Raw genomic sequence first — 17,998 nt, 5'->3', positions numbered from 1 at the left:
ATTGGGATTGCCCATCAGGTTTCTGCTGATACAGCTGCTGAAAGGTGCTCAGTGGGTTTATGTTCTACTTTAGCAAAGCCGTTTGTTCTGATTTGATGTAAGTGAGTTTCATTTATTTATCACAATTCTGTTTATTCCTTCTGCTTCTGTATAGCCCACAAGCTCCTGTTGAAGGGTTTGTAATAAAATGCAATGAAATGGAACTTAAACCACATCTTACTGCCCTTCTTGGATTCCATAATCAGCTGACCCTTTTACTGTTAATGACTGACTAATGTCAGACTATGCGTCTGTGTTTGATCAATATTTCACATGCTATTGAGCTTTTATCCGATCCATCTGCTTGGTTTTATTATTAAGAAGCACAGCGAGCGATTACTTTTATCAAGCGCATCGTTTGGATTTTCAGACCTAAGCCAGATATTCTGCAGACTCATTCCTACTCTAGTCTGCAGGGTTCAAAATGAATCAGCTCAGGCATGTTTCACTATGCTGTGAGACGCCTCTGTTTGCCATCTGTGTTTAACAAAGTGACAACACAGGGTTAATGGGCTCTGCTTATGTCATGAAAACAAAAGGCAAAGGAATAAGGCCACAGCAGCACGGGAAGACCTCTCAGTCTTCCTGTTGAAGGGAGGAGGTGGAGCAGCAAAGGGGGAAAAAGACCGTCAGTTGGCGCTGGTCTTTGAACCGCTGCCAAGTAGAGCATGTAGTAAATGCTCGTTTTGACTGCGAAGCCCTGCGGAGCATTTGAATTGTGTCCAACTCCTAGTGTGCTTCATGGAGCTGATGTCAGAAAGTGTACAGCCATGGGGATTCTGGAAATTGGCAGGAACTCAATATGGGGGAGGAGAGGTGGGGGCTGCAGCAGGAATGTAAACAAAGATCGTGTAAAGGCTGAGGCTAGCTCTTTCATCCCTTCTTTTTTCTCTGGTTGCTAAACGTTACTATTTTTGTGTAGGCAGCTTCCCTCACGACATGTATTGTCTTTCTCAAATGTATCAAACATGTAAGCCTTTGTCAAGAATGAGGAAATTGCTTTTCTAAGCTGGGAAGACCCAAGATGCTCCACATTCTTCATATTTGTAACTTTTTAGACCCTGTTTTTCCTTTAGAAAGGATTATATGGATGCTGCTTCATTCTTTCTTTCTTTGCTCTTTGTCCCTCCATTAGAAACTGTTTTTTTCCTGCATTCATACAGAAATAGATATGTGCTGAATATTTTGTGTCCTCGATAAGCACTCAACAAAACCAAAGTGGCTTCTTTACCTACAAGGACACTGATAGGCATTCATGTGAGAAAAAGCACCATGTGGATATTGAAAGCTTTCATTTGTAGAATACTCAATTAAGAAATAGGTCAAAGAGAAATAAGATGTGCGCAGCTGTACATTTTCAAGGTCTGAGATTGCTCTTTGTCTCAGTGTGAAATGAAACTGTACAGGAACGCACTGGAACAGAGATCTGCGTGCTTTGAAATGTGGCTTAAATGGTCTATGCAATCAATAGGCCAGGCATGCTGCAAAGCAGAACCCCCATCTCAGACATAGTTTCATAAAAGACTCTGTTAGTTCCTTGATCCGTCATCATCACATTAGGCTCAAGCAAGAGCACTCAAGCTGCCCTGTCTTGTCAGTATGATAATAGCTGACCTTTAATCATTATATGTGTATGAAAAGAAGCCGGGGTTGCCTGTTCATACCACAGATATAAATGGTCATTCACGATGTGTATTTTACACCACTACGACGTGATAATAAACCCTTTTCCACTGCGGATACTTTGACATGTCAAGGCAAGAAAATAAGTCATTTTCACACATGAACTTTGGACCGTTTTGGAAGAATGAGGTTTCTCCGGCTCACATGTAGCAGGAAATGGTCAGATTCATATTTAGATCACCTCTCAAATCAAGAAGGTCAAAGAGCAAATCTCAAGTTTTAGGCGATTGTGGTGCACATACACAGAACACTACACAGTTGTATTCATATTTAGTAATAAGGGGGAGGATGGATTTTCTCACTTGCCACTATTTGCAAGTGCTTGCTGAAAGGGGGCCGTCTGATCCTTGGGATTTCTCTTTAATATTGTATAATATACAATATAAAGCACAGCTATTGTGAATTGGCTCTTTATAGTTAAAATTGACTTTTTTTTTAAATCAGCAAAGACCAGCTGAGAGCTCATGAGCGCCTGTTATGCTTCACGGTCACCTTAGTCAGCAATCTTGGGCAGTAATTACAAGGCAGTGATGCTTTAGGTAGGCCATGTGACATAAATCTTACACGGTTTGGCCTTGTATTTAAGGCAGTCGTGATGCCACGTCAAATAAAAAAATTTGATTTTTACCGTGGTGATAGAAGTGCCATTGAGGCTGTTAGTCTTTGTGTTTAACTTGCCATGACAAGATTTTTTTCTTTTTTTCATGTGATGATATCTTCACATGAAAACATGGATGCTTCAGATTTTTCCAAAAGTGACATCAGTCAGTGCCTAAAGAGAAAGAAAGAGAGGCTTGCTCCTGTTCAGGCCACAGCCCAGCCCCATGTTGACTGGAGTGGGTTTACTCCATCTCTTAAGAGCCACACGCACAGCTATCTGCTCTCCATGTGGGCACAGTGGCCCATATTAGTTTTTAAGGCCACTGTTGTTAACCATTAAACCCTTTGCCTTGCCTATCAATCATACTGATTGACAGCCCAAGCACCCAGCCAAGTGTCCATCCCCCCCCACAGCAAGGTGCTCCACACTGAGCTATTTTTAGTCCAGTTCTGTTTCCTGATGATGTGTCTTTATGTCTTTGTCTCAGTGTGTTGGAACAAAGGTATAAACCCTCCTCTGAGACATCCTGCTTACCATCTTTGTCCTTATCTTACTGCCTTCAGACGCGAGCATTATCATGGCATCTGCTCTGGCGCTGAATAAATACCTTCATCTTTCGTAAGGCACTCATTAGAAGACTATCTAGGTCACGCTTTTGCTATTTTTTTCTTTTCTTTTTTTTAAGGCAAGGCTGGTTTGCGTGTTCACTTATGGAGACTTAATAGGAAAATAATAGTTTGAGCCAAATTGAAAAGACCGAATGCTCTGTGTCAGTTACTTAGCTACTGTTTGCTAAGAAGTCAATTTATGAGCTTAAATTGCTGCTACACCCACTTCCCCTGCTTTTCCGCCCATGCAGCTTTGCCTTCCTCAGTTTCGAGCATCCATCAACGTAATGCTACTCATTAGCAGTGTGGTTACAAAGGATTGCTTACAGCTACCTACTACACATCAGGCTCTGGGGGGCCACCTGGCTGCTATTTCTGATTCTTATCCAAATCCCTAAGCCACGGCAGCTGACCCGATAGTAGCAGGAAGGAATTTAGTTTGTGTAATCGCAGGAGGGTGCTCATTCTGGTTTAATGTCTTGTCTTCATCAACTGCCTTTCACCTTTTTCTCATGTCAGCAGGGGATAGTGTGTCTCCAATAACGACCAACAGAAGCTGAGCATTAAATCCTTTGGCAAAGCCCTGAAGATGTGGTCTCGCTTACAGCCTTTCACACCATAAAGAAACTATGCCCTCACTGTTTGCTGAATTTCTACAGGTGTTTCCCAGCAAAAGGAAAGCTTGTGGTGGTTTCATGGAAATGAAGTGGAATCATTTTTATTTTGTAGTAAAACACCTTTACCTAGTTTTGCTTTTCAAGTATTTATTTAGTTGTTTACTGCATTTCCAAACTGATATAGTTCAGCCATGGAAAGCTTTGAAATATGCCCTTAATCTTAAATCATTCCCATGTATTAAGGGTCCAGAAGAAATAGGAGTTAAATATTAGTGGTGTTGTACCACAGTTGGCACATTCAAAAAAACATGGGTTTTATTCAGTAGCTATGCAAACTACTCATGTCCCATTCTTGGTTTCTTTTTCTAACTCTCTTATCGCTGTCTGCCATTTTTTGGGCCACATATGACTGTTGCAGATAAAGCAACAACAGTTACAGTCAGCCACAGCGCTGGTGTTTTCACGCAGGCTGTCAGCTCCTTGTCCTCAATCGATGGAGCTGAATTTATGAGGTCAGTTCGGATTATGATCTCCTTTGATCCAGTCTGTCAATAAAACAGCGTTGCGAGCATCAGCAGGGCGACAGCTCTATTGTTGCTGTAAATTGTGTGCTTGTGGGGGGGATGGAGAAAGGCAGGGCGGAGGGCAGAGCAGGCAAAGATGGATTCGTTTAAGATGTCAGTCCATGGGGGCATGTCAGTGCATACAGCACACTGTCTGTACGACTGTCACCTCAGTCGATTAAGTCATTTTTCAGATGAGGAGGCAATTGGATGTCAGACTGAGGAACAGTGTGGGGGGAAATAAGGAGTGGTGGTTAGAGCCCCCAAAGTAAGAGTCGCGACGGTGTCGTACTCAACTGAATATCTTAAAAGTGTAGGGCTGGAGCAAAGGACCAAGATCACTTTGATTATAGTTGTGCCATGGGGCATTGGCTTTGGCCTCTGCTGCACGAAATAATTGAACACTTCTAAAAGCAGTTTTATTTGCATCCATGTATTTGAGGAAACTACCCACTGATGGGCAGACAGCCAGTCTAAATAGGTTCCTGGAATTACTATGCAAAGAAGTTTTATACATTTACCTTGTTTTAAGCACATGTCGTCATCTGTTTTGCAATTTTGCTAGAATAGGTTGTGAAAGCCTTTTGAAAAAGGAATATCACATGTGTTCATTTTTGATAAAAGAAAGGTGTGTATGTATTACAGCAGTTGGTTTACTTTGTTTACCTGTTGTACATTTTCAGCCACTGCAAAAGTATAAATATCTTTGCCTCTCTAGTATTGTTGAAAGGTCTTGAGCCACACCCCATTTCTTCATATCAACCTGGGAAAATGGAAAATAGGTGCAGCAATTTATCGAAACGTGCAAACACACATGGAAATATACTATATTGGTTTGTACAATTCTAATGGGTTTGAAAGTCAATATTTGGTATGATTACATTTATCCTTCAGCGCAGCCAGAAGCCAGTTGACTTGTAGTTTTTACATTTTCAGGACTAGTTTTCAAGCTACTCTTCTTTGGATGTTGGCTGCCTTTAGTCTTGTTCTCTGTCAAGATGATCCCACACTGCTTCAATAAAGGTATTCCTGTATGCTTTGTATGTAATGGTATGCCATATGGCATATCCCAGCCTTTTCTCCTTGTTTCCTATCCTTATGAATGGCTTCTCGAGCCCTCCACAGAGACCATTTCTGACGAGGCTCTGGTGCACAGTATATATAGTCCAACTAAAGGGTCAGTATTATTAAAGCCATGATTTTCAGATACTGCTGTATAGTTTTAGTCTCCGTATTCCTTTATCCTACACTTGTCCAGTTTCCTCTCTTTCTTAAGTACACAATGCACACCATGCTAAGATATGTTCAGTTTTCTGATAATAGCTCATTGGGAGTCACCTTGTTGGTGCCAAAATACCATTTTACATCTGTCAAACTGTGCTATCTTTGCCATTTTTGATTTAGATTCAACTAAAGAAACCAAAAAAAAGGGGGAGGCGGGGTTATATTTTCTGACAGGCTGCTAGTATCAAAGGGCCTAAAAATAATATACAGGGAGTGCAGAAGTATTAGGCAAATGAGTATTTTGTCCACATCATCCTCTTCATGCATGTTGTCTTACTCCAAGCTGTATAGGCTCGAAAGCCTACTACCAATTAAGCATATTAGGTGATGTGCATCTCTGTAATGAGAAGGGGTGTGGTCTAATGACATCAACACCCTATATCAGATGTGCATAATTATTAGGCAACGTCCTTTCCTTTGGCAAAATGGGTCAAAAGAAGGACTTGACAGGCTCAGAAAAGTCAAAAATAGTGAGATATCTTGCAGAGGGATGCAGCAGTCTCAAAATTGCAAAACTTCTGAAGCGTGATCATCGAACAATCAAGCGTTTCATTCAAAATAGTCAACAGGGTCACAAGAAGCGTGTGGAAAAACCAAGGCGCAAAATAACTGCCCATGAACTGAGAAAAGTCAAGCGTGCAGCTGCCAAGATGCCACTTGCCACCAGTTTGGCCATATTTCAGAGCTGCAACATCACTGGAGTGCCCAAAAGCACAAGGTGTGCAATACTCAGAGACATGGCCAAGGTAAGAAAGGCTGAAAGACGACCACCACTGAACAAGACACACAAGCTGAAACGTCAAGACTGGGCCAAGAAATATCTCAAGACTGATTTTTCTAAGGTTTTAAGGACTGATGAAATGAGAGTGAGTCTTGATGGGCCAGATGGATGGGCCCGTGGCTGGATTGGTAAAGGGCAGAGAGCTCCAGTCCGACTCAGACGCCAGCAAGGTGGAGGTGGAGTACTGGTTTGGGCTGGTATCATCAAAGATGAGCTTGTGGGGCCTTTTCTGGTTGAGGATGGAGTCAAGCTCAACTCCCAGTCCTACTGCCAGTTTCTGGAAGACACCTTCTTCAAGCAGTGGTACAGGAAGAAGTCTGCATCCTTCAAGAAAAACATGATTTTCATGCAGGACAATGCTCCATCACACGCGTCCAAGTACTCCACAGTGTGGCTGGCAAGAAAGGGTATAAAAGAAGAAAAACTAATGACATGGCCACCTTGTTCAGCTGATCTGAACCCCATTGAGAACCTGTGGTCCATCATCAAATGTGAGATTTACAAGGAGGGAAAAAGTACACCTCTCTGAACAGTGTCTGGGAGGCTGTGGTTGCTGCTGCACGCAATGTTGATGGTGAACAGATCAAAACACTGACAGAATCCATGGATGGCAGGCTTTTGAGTGTCCTTGCAAAGAAAGGTGGCTATATTGGCCGCTGATTTGTTTTTGTTTTGTTTTTGAATGTCAGAAATGTATATTTGTGAATGTGGAGATGTTATATTGGTTTCACTGGTAAAAATAAATAATTGAAATGGGTATATATTTGTTTTTTGTTAAGTTGCCTAATAATTATGCACAGTAATAGTCACCTGCACACACAGATATCCCCCTAAAATAGCTAAAACTAAAAACAAACTAAAAACTACTTCCAAAAACATTCAGCTTTGATATTAATGAGTTTTTTGGGTTCATTGAGAACATGGTTGTTGTTCAATAATAAAATTATTCCTCAAAAATACAACTTGCCTAATAATTCTGCACTCCCTGTAATTTAATAATAATATAATTTAATAATAATAATATAATTTAAGTACAAAAATTCCAAGATGGCATGAAATATGAAGTCAAAGTCAAATTATGAAGACACAAGGGGTGGCTCCCTCTATCCTAGACTAGGTCTGGGTGCTTTATGTCAAAATATATTAGATTTGCTAAATGCAGAGCACATACATTGCTTTTTTAAATATTTGCACTGACGGCCCACGTCTGTGAACTCTGCACACGGAAACTATAATTTCAGTTGTGCTGACATTGTTTGATTAGCAGATGAATGCTGGATGTGTCATCGTAAACAAGAACACGAATGGAATCTGATTCCTTTTCTTTCAAATGTCACACAGTAAAAACAGAGTTCCTTTCTTTTGTTTTGTGTTTTTTAACCAGCGTCAGTGAATATTAACATTACCGTAAAGGTGTTAGTGCTGATTAAATGCAATGCAGGGTATTGTGTTTTGTAGCAGTATTGTGCTTATTAAGTTGGACGATGCCTCAGTCTTCCAGCCTTGCTCTATAAGGAAATGAAGGCTGACTGTACATAGTGTTCTGACTTCTGCTCTAACACGTTTCAGCCTATAAAAATAGTGATCCACCTCCACCTCCATACCCCACTAAAACCTGTAAGCTGGCCATCTTAAAATAAAATTCCTGTCCAAGCTGAACACAGTGATACAGAAAATAACAAAGAGTATAATCCAAACGTAAGTAAATTATGTTGTGTTTTCTGAATTAGGCGTTAGGTGTTACTGCGTGTGCTTCTTTTGTTATGGGTTGTAGGGGGGAGGCATTTGGTCGCCTGTAATGGTGATGAAGACTCAGCAGTATCCTGAATGTGTGAATGTCTCAGGCCGCTCTTTTTTTTTTTTTTTTTTTAAATGATCTTGCTGTGATGACAACTTTAGTACTCACGCATTGTCATCTTTGCAAGTGACAAACCAAAAACCAAGAGGAAACACTTCATCTCGTCTAAAGCCTTGTCAAATAACTGAAAACAGTTATTTTCAGTTCTAGTCATCTTGTTAAAAAAATATCATCTGGTATAGCAAAGTAATTAAAGCAAAAACAGTGTATAGTTAATGTTGAACTCAGTTTTTCTGCCTTTCTCATTTAAGCATATTGTAAACTAGCTGCCGGGAACATCCCTAATTTGAGTATAGCACATCCTTTATTTTTGTTTTCTCTGTCAACCCAACTGCCAATTTTAGATACCAGCACCTAATATTGTATAGGTCTTCCCTGTGCTGTCAAAACAGGACTTTTTAAGTGCTGTCCTGTGGTATCTGACACTGGGAGTCTGCAGTGGGTCCTTGGATTATTGTTGATTGCCGACAGGCTTATTCAGGGGCATCTTGCACACACTCATTAGATTTGGATTTAAGGAGTTTGAAGGCCAGGTTAGTGCCTTGTGCTCTAAATGCCTTATTCCGTTTCATGAGATTCTGTTGAACTTTTGGGCTTTTAGAGATGATAACCAGAGGTTGTGCTTCACAGAGGCAGTTTATCAATATAAAGGGAGCTAAATAAAGCAAACCAGTGTTAACACATGCATGCTGACTGAGCACTTCAACCAGGGTTACATATACAGTATACTCCTTTTAACACAGCCTTCTAGAAATTACGCCATACTAGACCTTCCATTCAGATTAGGTGGGGCAATGCAAAGACAAAGATTAATATGATGTTGTGAAACTGCTCCTTTGACACTGGCTGAAGGGGTTAGTACTGCCATCCATAGAAAAACAAAGATTGCTGTTGAATGAAATGCATACAAAGGGAACGTTATAACACACACAACGAGGTTATCACTGTGCATTTCAAGTGAATTATGAGCTGCTATAATGTCGTGCTGCACAAAACCAAACAAGCTCATTCACTTTATTAAGCTCCTTTGCATAATATAATGAGAACAATGCATTCAACCCTCAGCTGTCATGAAGTATACAATATATTTGTTAGTTTAAACAATATAATAGGTTATATCATGGCCTAAAGTTCAACCCTCACGTCGTCTCTGACCTATTGCACATGAAGTTAAGTTAAAGAAGGAAAATAAAATGTTTTATTGTGAGACTTAGTCAACACAGTAACGTTTGCATTTTTAACATGGAATGTTTTTTGTTTGGAAAGCTGAAGAATTTGATGATAACCTGTCTGTTATTTCTATCTTAAGTCAAATTTATGACTTTTATAGAGGCGCTTTGTTTTGGACCAATTAGCCTTTTACCTCTTTAATAACATTGTGATGCATTCACCCGCTGCCAATTTATTCCCTTCAACACTCAGCGCTCTCCTGCTGACACCTTTGGGAACATTTCCCAGACATTAGCTGAGAAGTGGGGTACACCCTGGACAGCATAGACCACTGCCTTCACACTAACAGCTACTTTAGAATTACCCCATGTAACTAATCTCACTGGGTATGAAAATTGTTACTTTTTTTCCATCCAAGTGTTCTACCTTTTTCTAGATCGTGTTTTTAATCTTACCTAGCACTTAAAGCATGTTTAGCACTCCAGTCTGCATCCGGAGACACACTTTAACATCGTCTCACACAGACTGATGGTAGGATTTATAGTGCCCAAGGACATTTCAGATATGTAAAGACAAGAACTGACAACAACCTTCTGAATAGTAAAGTGCTTTAACATATGCAACAAGTTTCTTGGTGGCTATACGTGATAACTGGGTAACCAGTGAGGACTGTATTGGGACCATACAGAAGATGTGACTGAAACAAATGGCCTTATGTACTACCACACCCCACCTTGTCCATTTCAAACATCAACATTTATCTTGTATGATTTGACAGTAGGATCATTCAAAAAAGGAAGATCAAATGGCTATTGGGCTTTATTTTTTTTTAAAAAGTGTATGTGCCCATTTTTGAATTATTTCAAAAATTATGTGAATTATTTCCTTGTATAGTTAAGTTACCTGCTGCACCCCTGGAAAAAAAATACTGTCAAAGTGATGCAATTTAGGTTAGATGAGAAGAATAGAAAGCCACCACGAGCACGAAACGTTACTACTTTTTTCTTCTGTCTTGCTCTGACCTACTGTGTGTTACAGGTGTGTAGGTTAGCGTGCATGTGTTTGTGTGTCAGCCTCACCCCAAGGTGATGAGCAGGTGTAAGGAAGCATGTAGGTGATACCCTTGACTTCTCTCAGTTTTTGGTTTTCAGTTGCAAGCCTCTATTATCTGCTATGTGACACTTGTGTGCCAGCACACCTGCCATTTGCATTAACAGTGGTGCGGCCAGCCCCTCTAAAAACACACACACATGCACTCCGACTGCACTGTTATTGTCACTTCAGCGAGGGCTGCAAAGGCTGCTCTTTGGTTACTGATTATTTGTAGTATAAAACCACTTTGTTTTTGTTCCGACCCTAGTTTCAATTCATATGTAGCCGGCTGTCACTGACCTACATACACAGGGTGTCAGGGTGGGAAACTATCAAGACAGCAGTAAAACAATAAATCACTAACAGAGTAGAGTACATTTGCTGACCTTTCTACTGTCGCAATTTACCCCCATAACACTCCTGTCTTTAGCTGTAATTATGAGTTTACTGCTATAAGTACAGTTATATGAATTCCCACTTAAAAGAGCTTCAAAGAGCTAGTGCAAGTTTCAAAACACAATAGTCATCTCTGCAATCCCAGTTGTCTTTTTTTGTTTTTTCTAGAGGATTGGAACAAGGGGCATGAACCCTGTGCTACCAGTTGGCCCAGTTTCTAGTCGTTTATCTAGTTTCTAGTAACAGCGCTTTAATCCAGGAGAGGCCCCTGCCCCGGTGTGCATACTATAGACATGAAAGTCTATACAAGCCTAAAACATCCACACCCAGCTCAGCCTGATAGATACTCTACATATGTAAGTAGGTAGGGTGGTAAATCTACACAAGGGTTATATATACATAAAACCGTGAGATGGCCAGAAACAGAAGAGTGTTAAGGAAGTAAGACACAGGCCAGCAAAAATGGAAAATTATACAGAAGCTGAATCAAAGTGGGAAAAAGCCAACAGAAAGAGTTAATGAGTTGCTTTGCAACCACATGTTTCACAGTAACTTCAGTGCAGCACAGAGTTGTTTTTTCAAGTCTGTGCAACTTTACTGCCGTTCTTTCATTTGGTGTTTAGATGTAGCACGGTGGAGCAAACCCTCCCATAGGTTTACTGTCAATCGCATTGTTTCCATACTCACTCATACCAAGTCAGTAGATAGAGTACAGCAAAACTACAATCATGATTTATGATGTGAGTGAACTACAACTAAAAAATAACTCATATCTTAAAATGTGGATTGTTGCCTCTATTAGATTAAGAGTATTGCAGTCCAAGTAGACATTTATGCAGTTTTATACTAACTGGATTGGTTATTTGGCTTTAAGTATAGTTAAATTGTTCGTTGTTGCTAAGCAGGACAGACTACCTCACCCACATCTATCATCAGTGAAACCTGGATGAAACCTGAACCTGGATATGCACAAGCATACTTTGTTAACACGTTTCAGACTTCACTAAAGATTACTCACTTGATTAGTTTGCAGAAAGACCGCCAAAAATAAGCACGCCACGGTCTTTGAGTGCTGTAACACTAACACGTGAAAATGTTACCTTTAACTATTACATCAGGTGAGACCTTTCAGTTTTTTCATTTATCATGTGTGGCGTATTTAAATCTACAGTAGCGATTTCCATTGTCCTGCTTTGTTACCACATCGTGAGCATTAAATGGGGAATGGAATCTGAATGCTTCCCTCTAGAGAAATATTTATTGGTGTGATTAGGCAGGAGAGAGCAAATAAAGCAACATGGGGAGGGGGTGGTAGCTGGGGAGAGGGTAATTTCTAAGATTTATGGCGCGGCACTTCACAAAATGCATGCATCCTGTAATTAAAACTCCCCCTTTGCCTCCAGCAGGCGTCTACATTAGTTGGCATCCCCCACAGCCCTCTCCGGCCCTCTGTTAACCCTTACCCACTAGATAATAAGATCTCACGACTGCTTGGCGTCACTAATTAGAGCTGAATGCCACAGAGAGGGGCAAATTTGGTAGCAAGATACAGGAACATTGTGCGATAAAGGCTTTCCTTTTATCTTTTCTTCTTCATGTAGCAAGCACAGGTTACAGGACAATATGGAGGATTATTTTACATCTTTTTACTAACTCGTTTGATAAATTCTTTGTTGCATATTACTCTTTGACCCGGAGCAGGAAGGTCATGAGAATTTCCCAAGTCAATCATGCGTTGCTTTCATTTTGTCTAATGGCACGTATCCTATTGTACACACCCTAGATGCTTTGTGTTGCATTCCTATGGGAATGCTGCTTTCATGACTTGTTACTTTTCTGCAATGGTGGGTTTTTTTGTTTTGTGTTTTTTTTGTTTTGCGTATTAACTATGTGGAGGCGTCTGCCGGCTGCTTGTTTTGTCCACCAACACACCAAAATCCAAAGAGCTGCAATTTGCTATCAGACAAAATGTTCACAATGGTTATTTGCGTCAGCTTTGTGCTGAGCCGAGTGATTTCCTGACGTGATATCAAACGCGCTTCACGGGCGTCTGCAACATCAGGGTTCGTGGCTTGGCTGCTATTTTGGTGGCTGTGTAGTAACAATACGCCTTGGTGCTATTTTCTGTGGTTTTGTTTGGTGGTGCTCAGTTGTACATTGTGTTTCACAACCTTCTATTTTCAATAACACATTATGAAACTCCGTGACCTCACTTATGCACGGTGTGATGTACAGTTGTCGATACTCTCGCGCTTTATCGAGCCTTGTAAATATAACTGCGGACGCCGCTGAAGTTTGAAGATGGCGAATGTGTGCCTGCTGCTTTCTCGCTTTCGAATAAATGCGAGCGTGTAGTAAACAGAACTCTAAGAGGATGTTTCACAGTCACGTTGAAAAAACTAGGCAGGAAAAAAAACATCCACAGGCTCGGTGGCCTCATTGTCACCCCCTCGAGTAACCCCCTTCACTTTTACTGCCAACTTTCACTGACGTTTCCGAGGCCCCAGGCCCCGCTAACAGCTGTACCTAATCAAGTCCTCATCAGGCCACAAGGTCTACTGTGTCTCTCAGATCTTCTTATTATCAGACGGAGACCCCCACCTCCCGTCTTGTTGTTGCATATTACAGCACTGACTAATCATTCTCCATATTTTAAAAATACTTTTATTGTAGTCTCAGAATTTAAAAACACCATTAGGGCTGAACGATTATGGAAAATAATCTAATTGCGATTTTTTTGCCCCAATATTGCGATTGCGATGCGATATGCGATTATTTTTTAAGGTCTTTGTCTTCTGTATTATTAAACAAAGACAAGCAATACATCATATAGTATGGCCAATACTATATTTGTCATGCGGCGGCTGTGTGAAGGCAAGAGAGGACCCAAATGCACGGCTCTAGACACACGGGGATGAACTCAAAGGCCGGTCTTTATTAACAGGAACATAAGAAGTCATATAAAACTATACTGGGAGCAACTAAAAGCTGAGGCGCTGGGAAGACACGGAAAATGCACACAACCTAGAGGGACGACGCAACACAGAACAAAGGGACACTCTGACATAAATACACAGAAGGTAACGAGGGGAGTGGGAACACACGGGGAACACAGCTGAAGACAATTACTCATGGCCGAGCAGGGAGGACACGAAACTGACGATACTGACACCAAGATGTGGACCTTAAACACAACACAGTACACAGAGATGAGCACGGAGAGAGAGAGGCAGAGAGAGAGGCAGAGAAAAAGGATGAATACGAGGGGATGAGGAGAACACAGAACACGTAGGGTGGGAACACGGTACCAGAGCAAACACCACAATAAAAACATGGACACAGGGGGAATCCAAATACCAAACCAAACAATCCAATGGACATAAGAAACAAAATACAAAACTACAGAAAAACTAAGAACACTGGGTCAAAATGACCCAGGACCATGACAATATTACATTAATTTTAAACTGTTCTTTCCTGGAAGACAGACCTCTGTTATGATGACATGAGGTGATGCATGAATTGATGACTGACATTTTTATTTAACTTCTTCAATCACAACAGTATATTTGAACATACACAATAGTTTATTTTTAGCTTACAAACATCTGAGCATAAAGTGCTGACAAGGAACCCTGGTGTAAACATTAAAATGAAAGTCAGTACAATGTGCAGATTGCAGAAATATACATAAAAAAAATCAGTGGCTTTACCACACTCAGTTTTTCGACATCTGTGAACTACTAGACAGTCATTCAATTAAAAAATAATATTAAATAAATAAAACTAATAAATAAAAAATACACACATCTTACTGATCTTTGCAGTCAGTAACATTACACATAAAGTGCAAACATAATAGCAATTGTATAAACACACACACAAACACGCCTTTAAAATTTAAAGGCGTGAAATTGGACGGTCTAGCCTTCTGATTAGCTAATCAGAAGGCTAGTTCTGATTAGCGTCACCGCTGTCTCGGTGGAGTTTAATAAACTCGGCCGTCTGCTTCTTGCTATCTAAAATATAACCAGACACTGGTGTAAATTCTCGACTGTCTCATACTTCTGTTTAATAAGTTTTCTGTTTGACGTTTAGTCAGCTGTGTGAAAACCAAGGAGGAACCCACCCGGGGGATTAATAAAGTTTTATTTTATCTAATCTAATAACTTTAATCTCAGCCAAACCGATTTACTCACGAACAAACAAAACACTGAAAAAAGCCCAACAATAACATTTTTAGGTTGTCTAAGTGACTTATATATTACGTTTAACGCAAGCAGCGAAACTCCGCGGTGATCTGAAAATTATGTGCCGGGAGTTGTGCCGTTCTCGGCCGCATCAGTAACCCTCGAGCTCCCGGCTAGCTGTCGAGCTGGTGGGTAGCAGACGCCTCTGAAAACGTCGAAGCACTTTTGCAAATATGGGATATCTTGATAAACCGAGCAGATATTTGATGTTTACACAACTACTTTCTCGCCTGAAAATATGTTAAAAGTTTATTTTGTGACCCAGAAAGATTAGTATGAGTAATTTTAAAACTTAGTAGCGGCCGCCATTGCTGGAAACTGGAGTTTGGCTGGGCCGCGCTATGAATTCTGGGATATGGTAGTAATTTGGACAGCCTTCGGCACGTCGCTGTGACGTAATCGGTCTACAAATGCGGCCTCAGGAGGATGCAGCCCATGAATTTGGACATGTCCAGAGTATAATCGCAGCCTTTGCGGTTAGAAAATTGCACTTGATCATGTCGCGATATTATCGCAAATGCGATATATCGTTCAGCCCTAAACACCATCTATCCACTGTCTCTTCACAGCTCTATGAACTGGATGGAGACCCAAAGAGGAAAGAGTTTCTGGATGACCTCTTCAGCTTCATGCAAAAACGAGGTATGTTTTCATATCCTTGTCCCCCTGTGTCAAATTTGATTTCACTAACTATAGGACGTCCTATTTATTCCATTTCTTATCTTGCTGTATCACATATCCCCGCCTTATCTCCGGCCGCTGTCGTTGGCAGCTTCTTAATGTGATGAGGAGAGAGGATGATCACCCACCCCCTTCTTTCTCTGATATATGACACAGCACTGTCTACTCATCTTTCACTGGCATGGGTGGGGTCTTTATTCATTTCAGCCATGATTGCTTTATGGTCACACAGCAAGTCGGCGTTCCCAGGCTATAACTAGAAGGGACACACTGTATCGATGCTTGAGGATGGATTAGTTTACCTTCCCATCCTGCAGGCTGTCCGCATAGCTCGACCCCCACTTCTAACACTACACGCATAACCACTTTTCACTCTTCTTATCTAAACACCTAACAAGAAAAGTGAATAGTTTGTATTTTCTTGTGTTCAGTGTGCTAACGCCAGACTGCCAACTTGAGATAATTATTTTCTTGAAGCCGTGTTGATTTCACAGTATGCCAATGGCTGATATGATCAGATCAGTGGGCGGACGACTGACATGGGAGAAAAGAAAAGTTTGCTCATGACTGAAAAAACAAAAAGCCAAGCAGTAGTAGATGTTCACACAGCCTCTGGTAGTGTGCTCCTAGATTCTGAAAGCGCCATCTCTAGGCCATTATAAGAAATATGACGTGAGAATTATAATCACTGAGAAGACAAATTGATTAAAAAAATGCTTTGATTGGTTTGGTTTTTCAGCCAATATAATAATAGCAATTATACAGCATATTAGTAATGTAAATGAAAGCGTTTTATTCCGTACTTTGACCTTGAGCAATAACTAAATTCTAATAATCTTCTCAAATAAAATCAAAATAGCTGTCACAATTACTCTGCCTTTTTTTCCCAGACATTTTTAGAGCAACTTCTTTCTCATCACAGTTTGTCTTAGCTTGTTTCCAATTATCTTTACTAGCCGTAAATGAGTCACACATCTAAGTTTTGATAAACTGCCCTTTGGGTATAAAAACCTGTTTCTTTGGACATCCCCTGAACCCCCTTAACCCCGCCCTCTGGTTTAAAAGAAAAGTTATTTTAAAGAAGATTTCCAAGTAGTATTTTAAATGTGGATTTGGAAAAGACAAAGTTTATTGTGCAGTAGTAGAGTTTCTAATTCCCCTAATTAGATAAAGATCCCCTTTTCAGTTCTGAGAGGAACCACAAATCTCTCTGGGGTTGTGTCAGGGAGGGCAGCAAGTGTAAAAGCTAAACACGTGGAGTTGCCCACAGTGGCGTGCCCTTGTGAATAAGCTGAAAAGTATCTAATGATAATAACGTGTTGTTGTAATTGAAATATTAGATATTTAAGGTAAATACTTGTAAAAATGACAGTTTTCAGTGGAAAAATAGTTCCAGGTTTTGAAATATAAGAATTCAAAGTTAAAAAGTGAGGGCTGACCTCTGAACCCCATCAGGAGTGGACTGGAAAAAAGCGTGGTCATACAAGGACACAAACCACTGACGCTCACAGGAGTTTGATATATTTGATGCTTGTTCGTTTCTATGTAAAGCCGTTAATGTCATAAGTGGTCTTACTCTGCCCATTGTTTTGTATTTTAACATCTAGCCAAAAGACAGTAAATTGTTCTGAATCTGGTTGATTATTTGTGGGGTTGCCTGGATGCCAAGTTCGTTGGTTCAGCTCAAGGGTAAAAGCAAACCTAGTGTAGTTTCCTAGCACGGGCGAAGCATCTATTAGATCTGCGCGTTGGTGAGCTCCGCCACTCGACCGCAGCACCGTCACTCTGAGCACTTAAACAACACCTTGCACTGGCAAATTACTGTTTGCTAATACTGAATGGTAAAAGTGTGGTCTTTTAATCGTGACAAAAGAGCCAAAGAAGGTTTTGCTACAATTAAGTTGTGAGCTACAGCACTGTCTTAAACATGTAAAATGAATGGGTGTGACCGCGCACCACCTTTATTGGCTAAAGGGAGACAACTGTTATTTCAGGTACTGTTGTTTGTCTTTGATGTTATTTCATATGTATTTTATTGGTGGAGCATGACTGTATTTTTTTCCTGTTTCCTGTTGCTGCAGGAACCCCAGTGAATCGTATTCCCATCATGGCCAAACAGGTCCTGGATCTGTACATGCTGTACAAGCTGGTAACAGAGAAGGGTGGCCTGGTGGAGGTTATTAACAAGAAACTGTGGAGGGAGATCACCAAAGGACTCAACCTGCCTACCTCAATCACCAGTGCAGCCTTCACTCTTCGCACACAGTCAGTATAAAAACACTCGTTTAACTGGTGCTTAAAGGTTACTCAGGGCGTTTTCACACCTGTAGTTTGTTTACTCTGGCCCGACTTTGGTCATGAGTTTGTAAACTTGT

General features: G+C 40.7%; 1 protein-coding gene across 3 annotated transcripts in view; it reads left to right on the top strand.

Moving 5' to 3' along the window:
* arid3a (AT-rich interactive domain 3A) overlaps nucleotides 1-17,998 on the top strand; it is a 48,045-nt gene that overhangs the window by 18,848 nt on the left and 11,199 nt on the right. For all 3 annotated transcript variants that reach the window (XM_085433102.1, XM_085433103.1, XM_085433101.1), the window contains exons 4-5: nucleotides 15,512-15,584; nucleotides 17,705-17,888. In XM_085433102.1, the coding sequence (XP_085289228.1) occupies nucleotides 15,512-15,584; nucleotides 17,705-17,888 (257 nt within the window). The remainder of the gene's footprint in view (nucleotides 1-15,511; nucleotides 15,585-17,704; nucleotides 17,889-17,998) is intronic.

The sequence above is a fragment of the Copadichromis virginalis genome, linkage group LG15 (genome assembly GCF_057382275.1).
Source record: "Copadichromis virginalis isolate Kocher_CV1m ecotype Utaka linkage group LG15, C_Virginalis_male_GT1.1, whole genome shotgun sequence".
In the NCBI taxonomy this organism is placed as follows: Eukaryota; Metazoa; Chordata; class Actinopteri; order Cichliformes; family Cichlidae; genus Copadichromis; species Copadichromis virginalis.
Note: the sequence above shows the minus strand (reverse complement) of the source record. Positions and strands in the feature narration are given on the sequence as shown.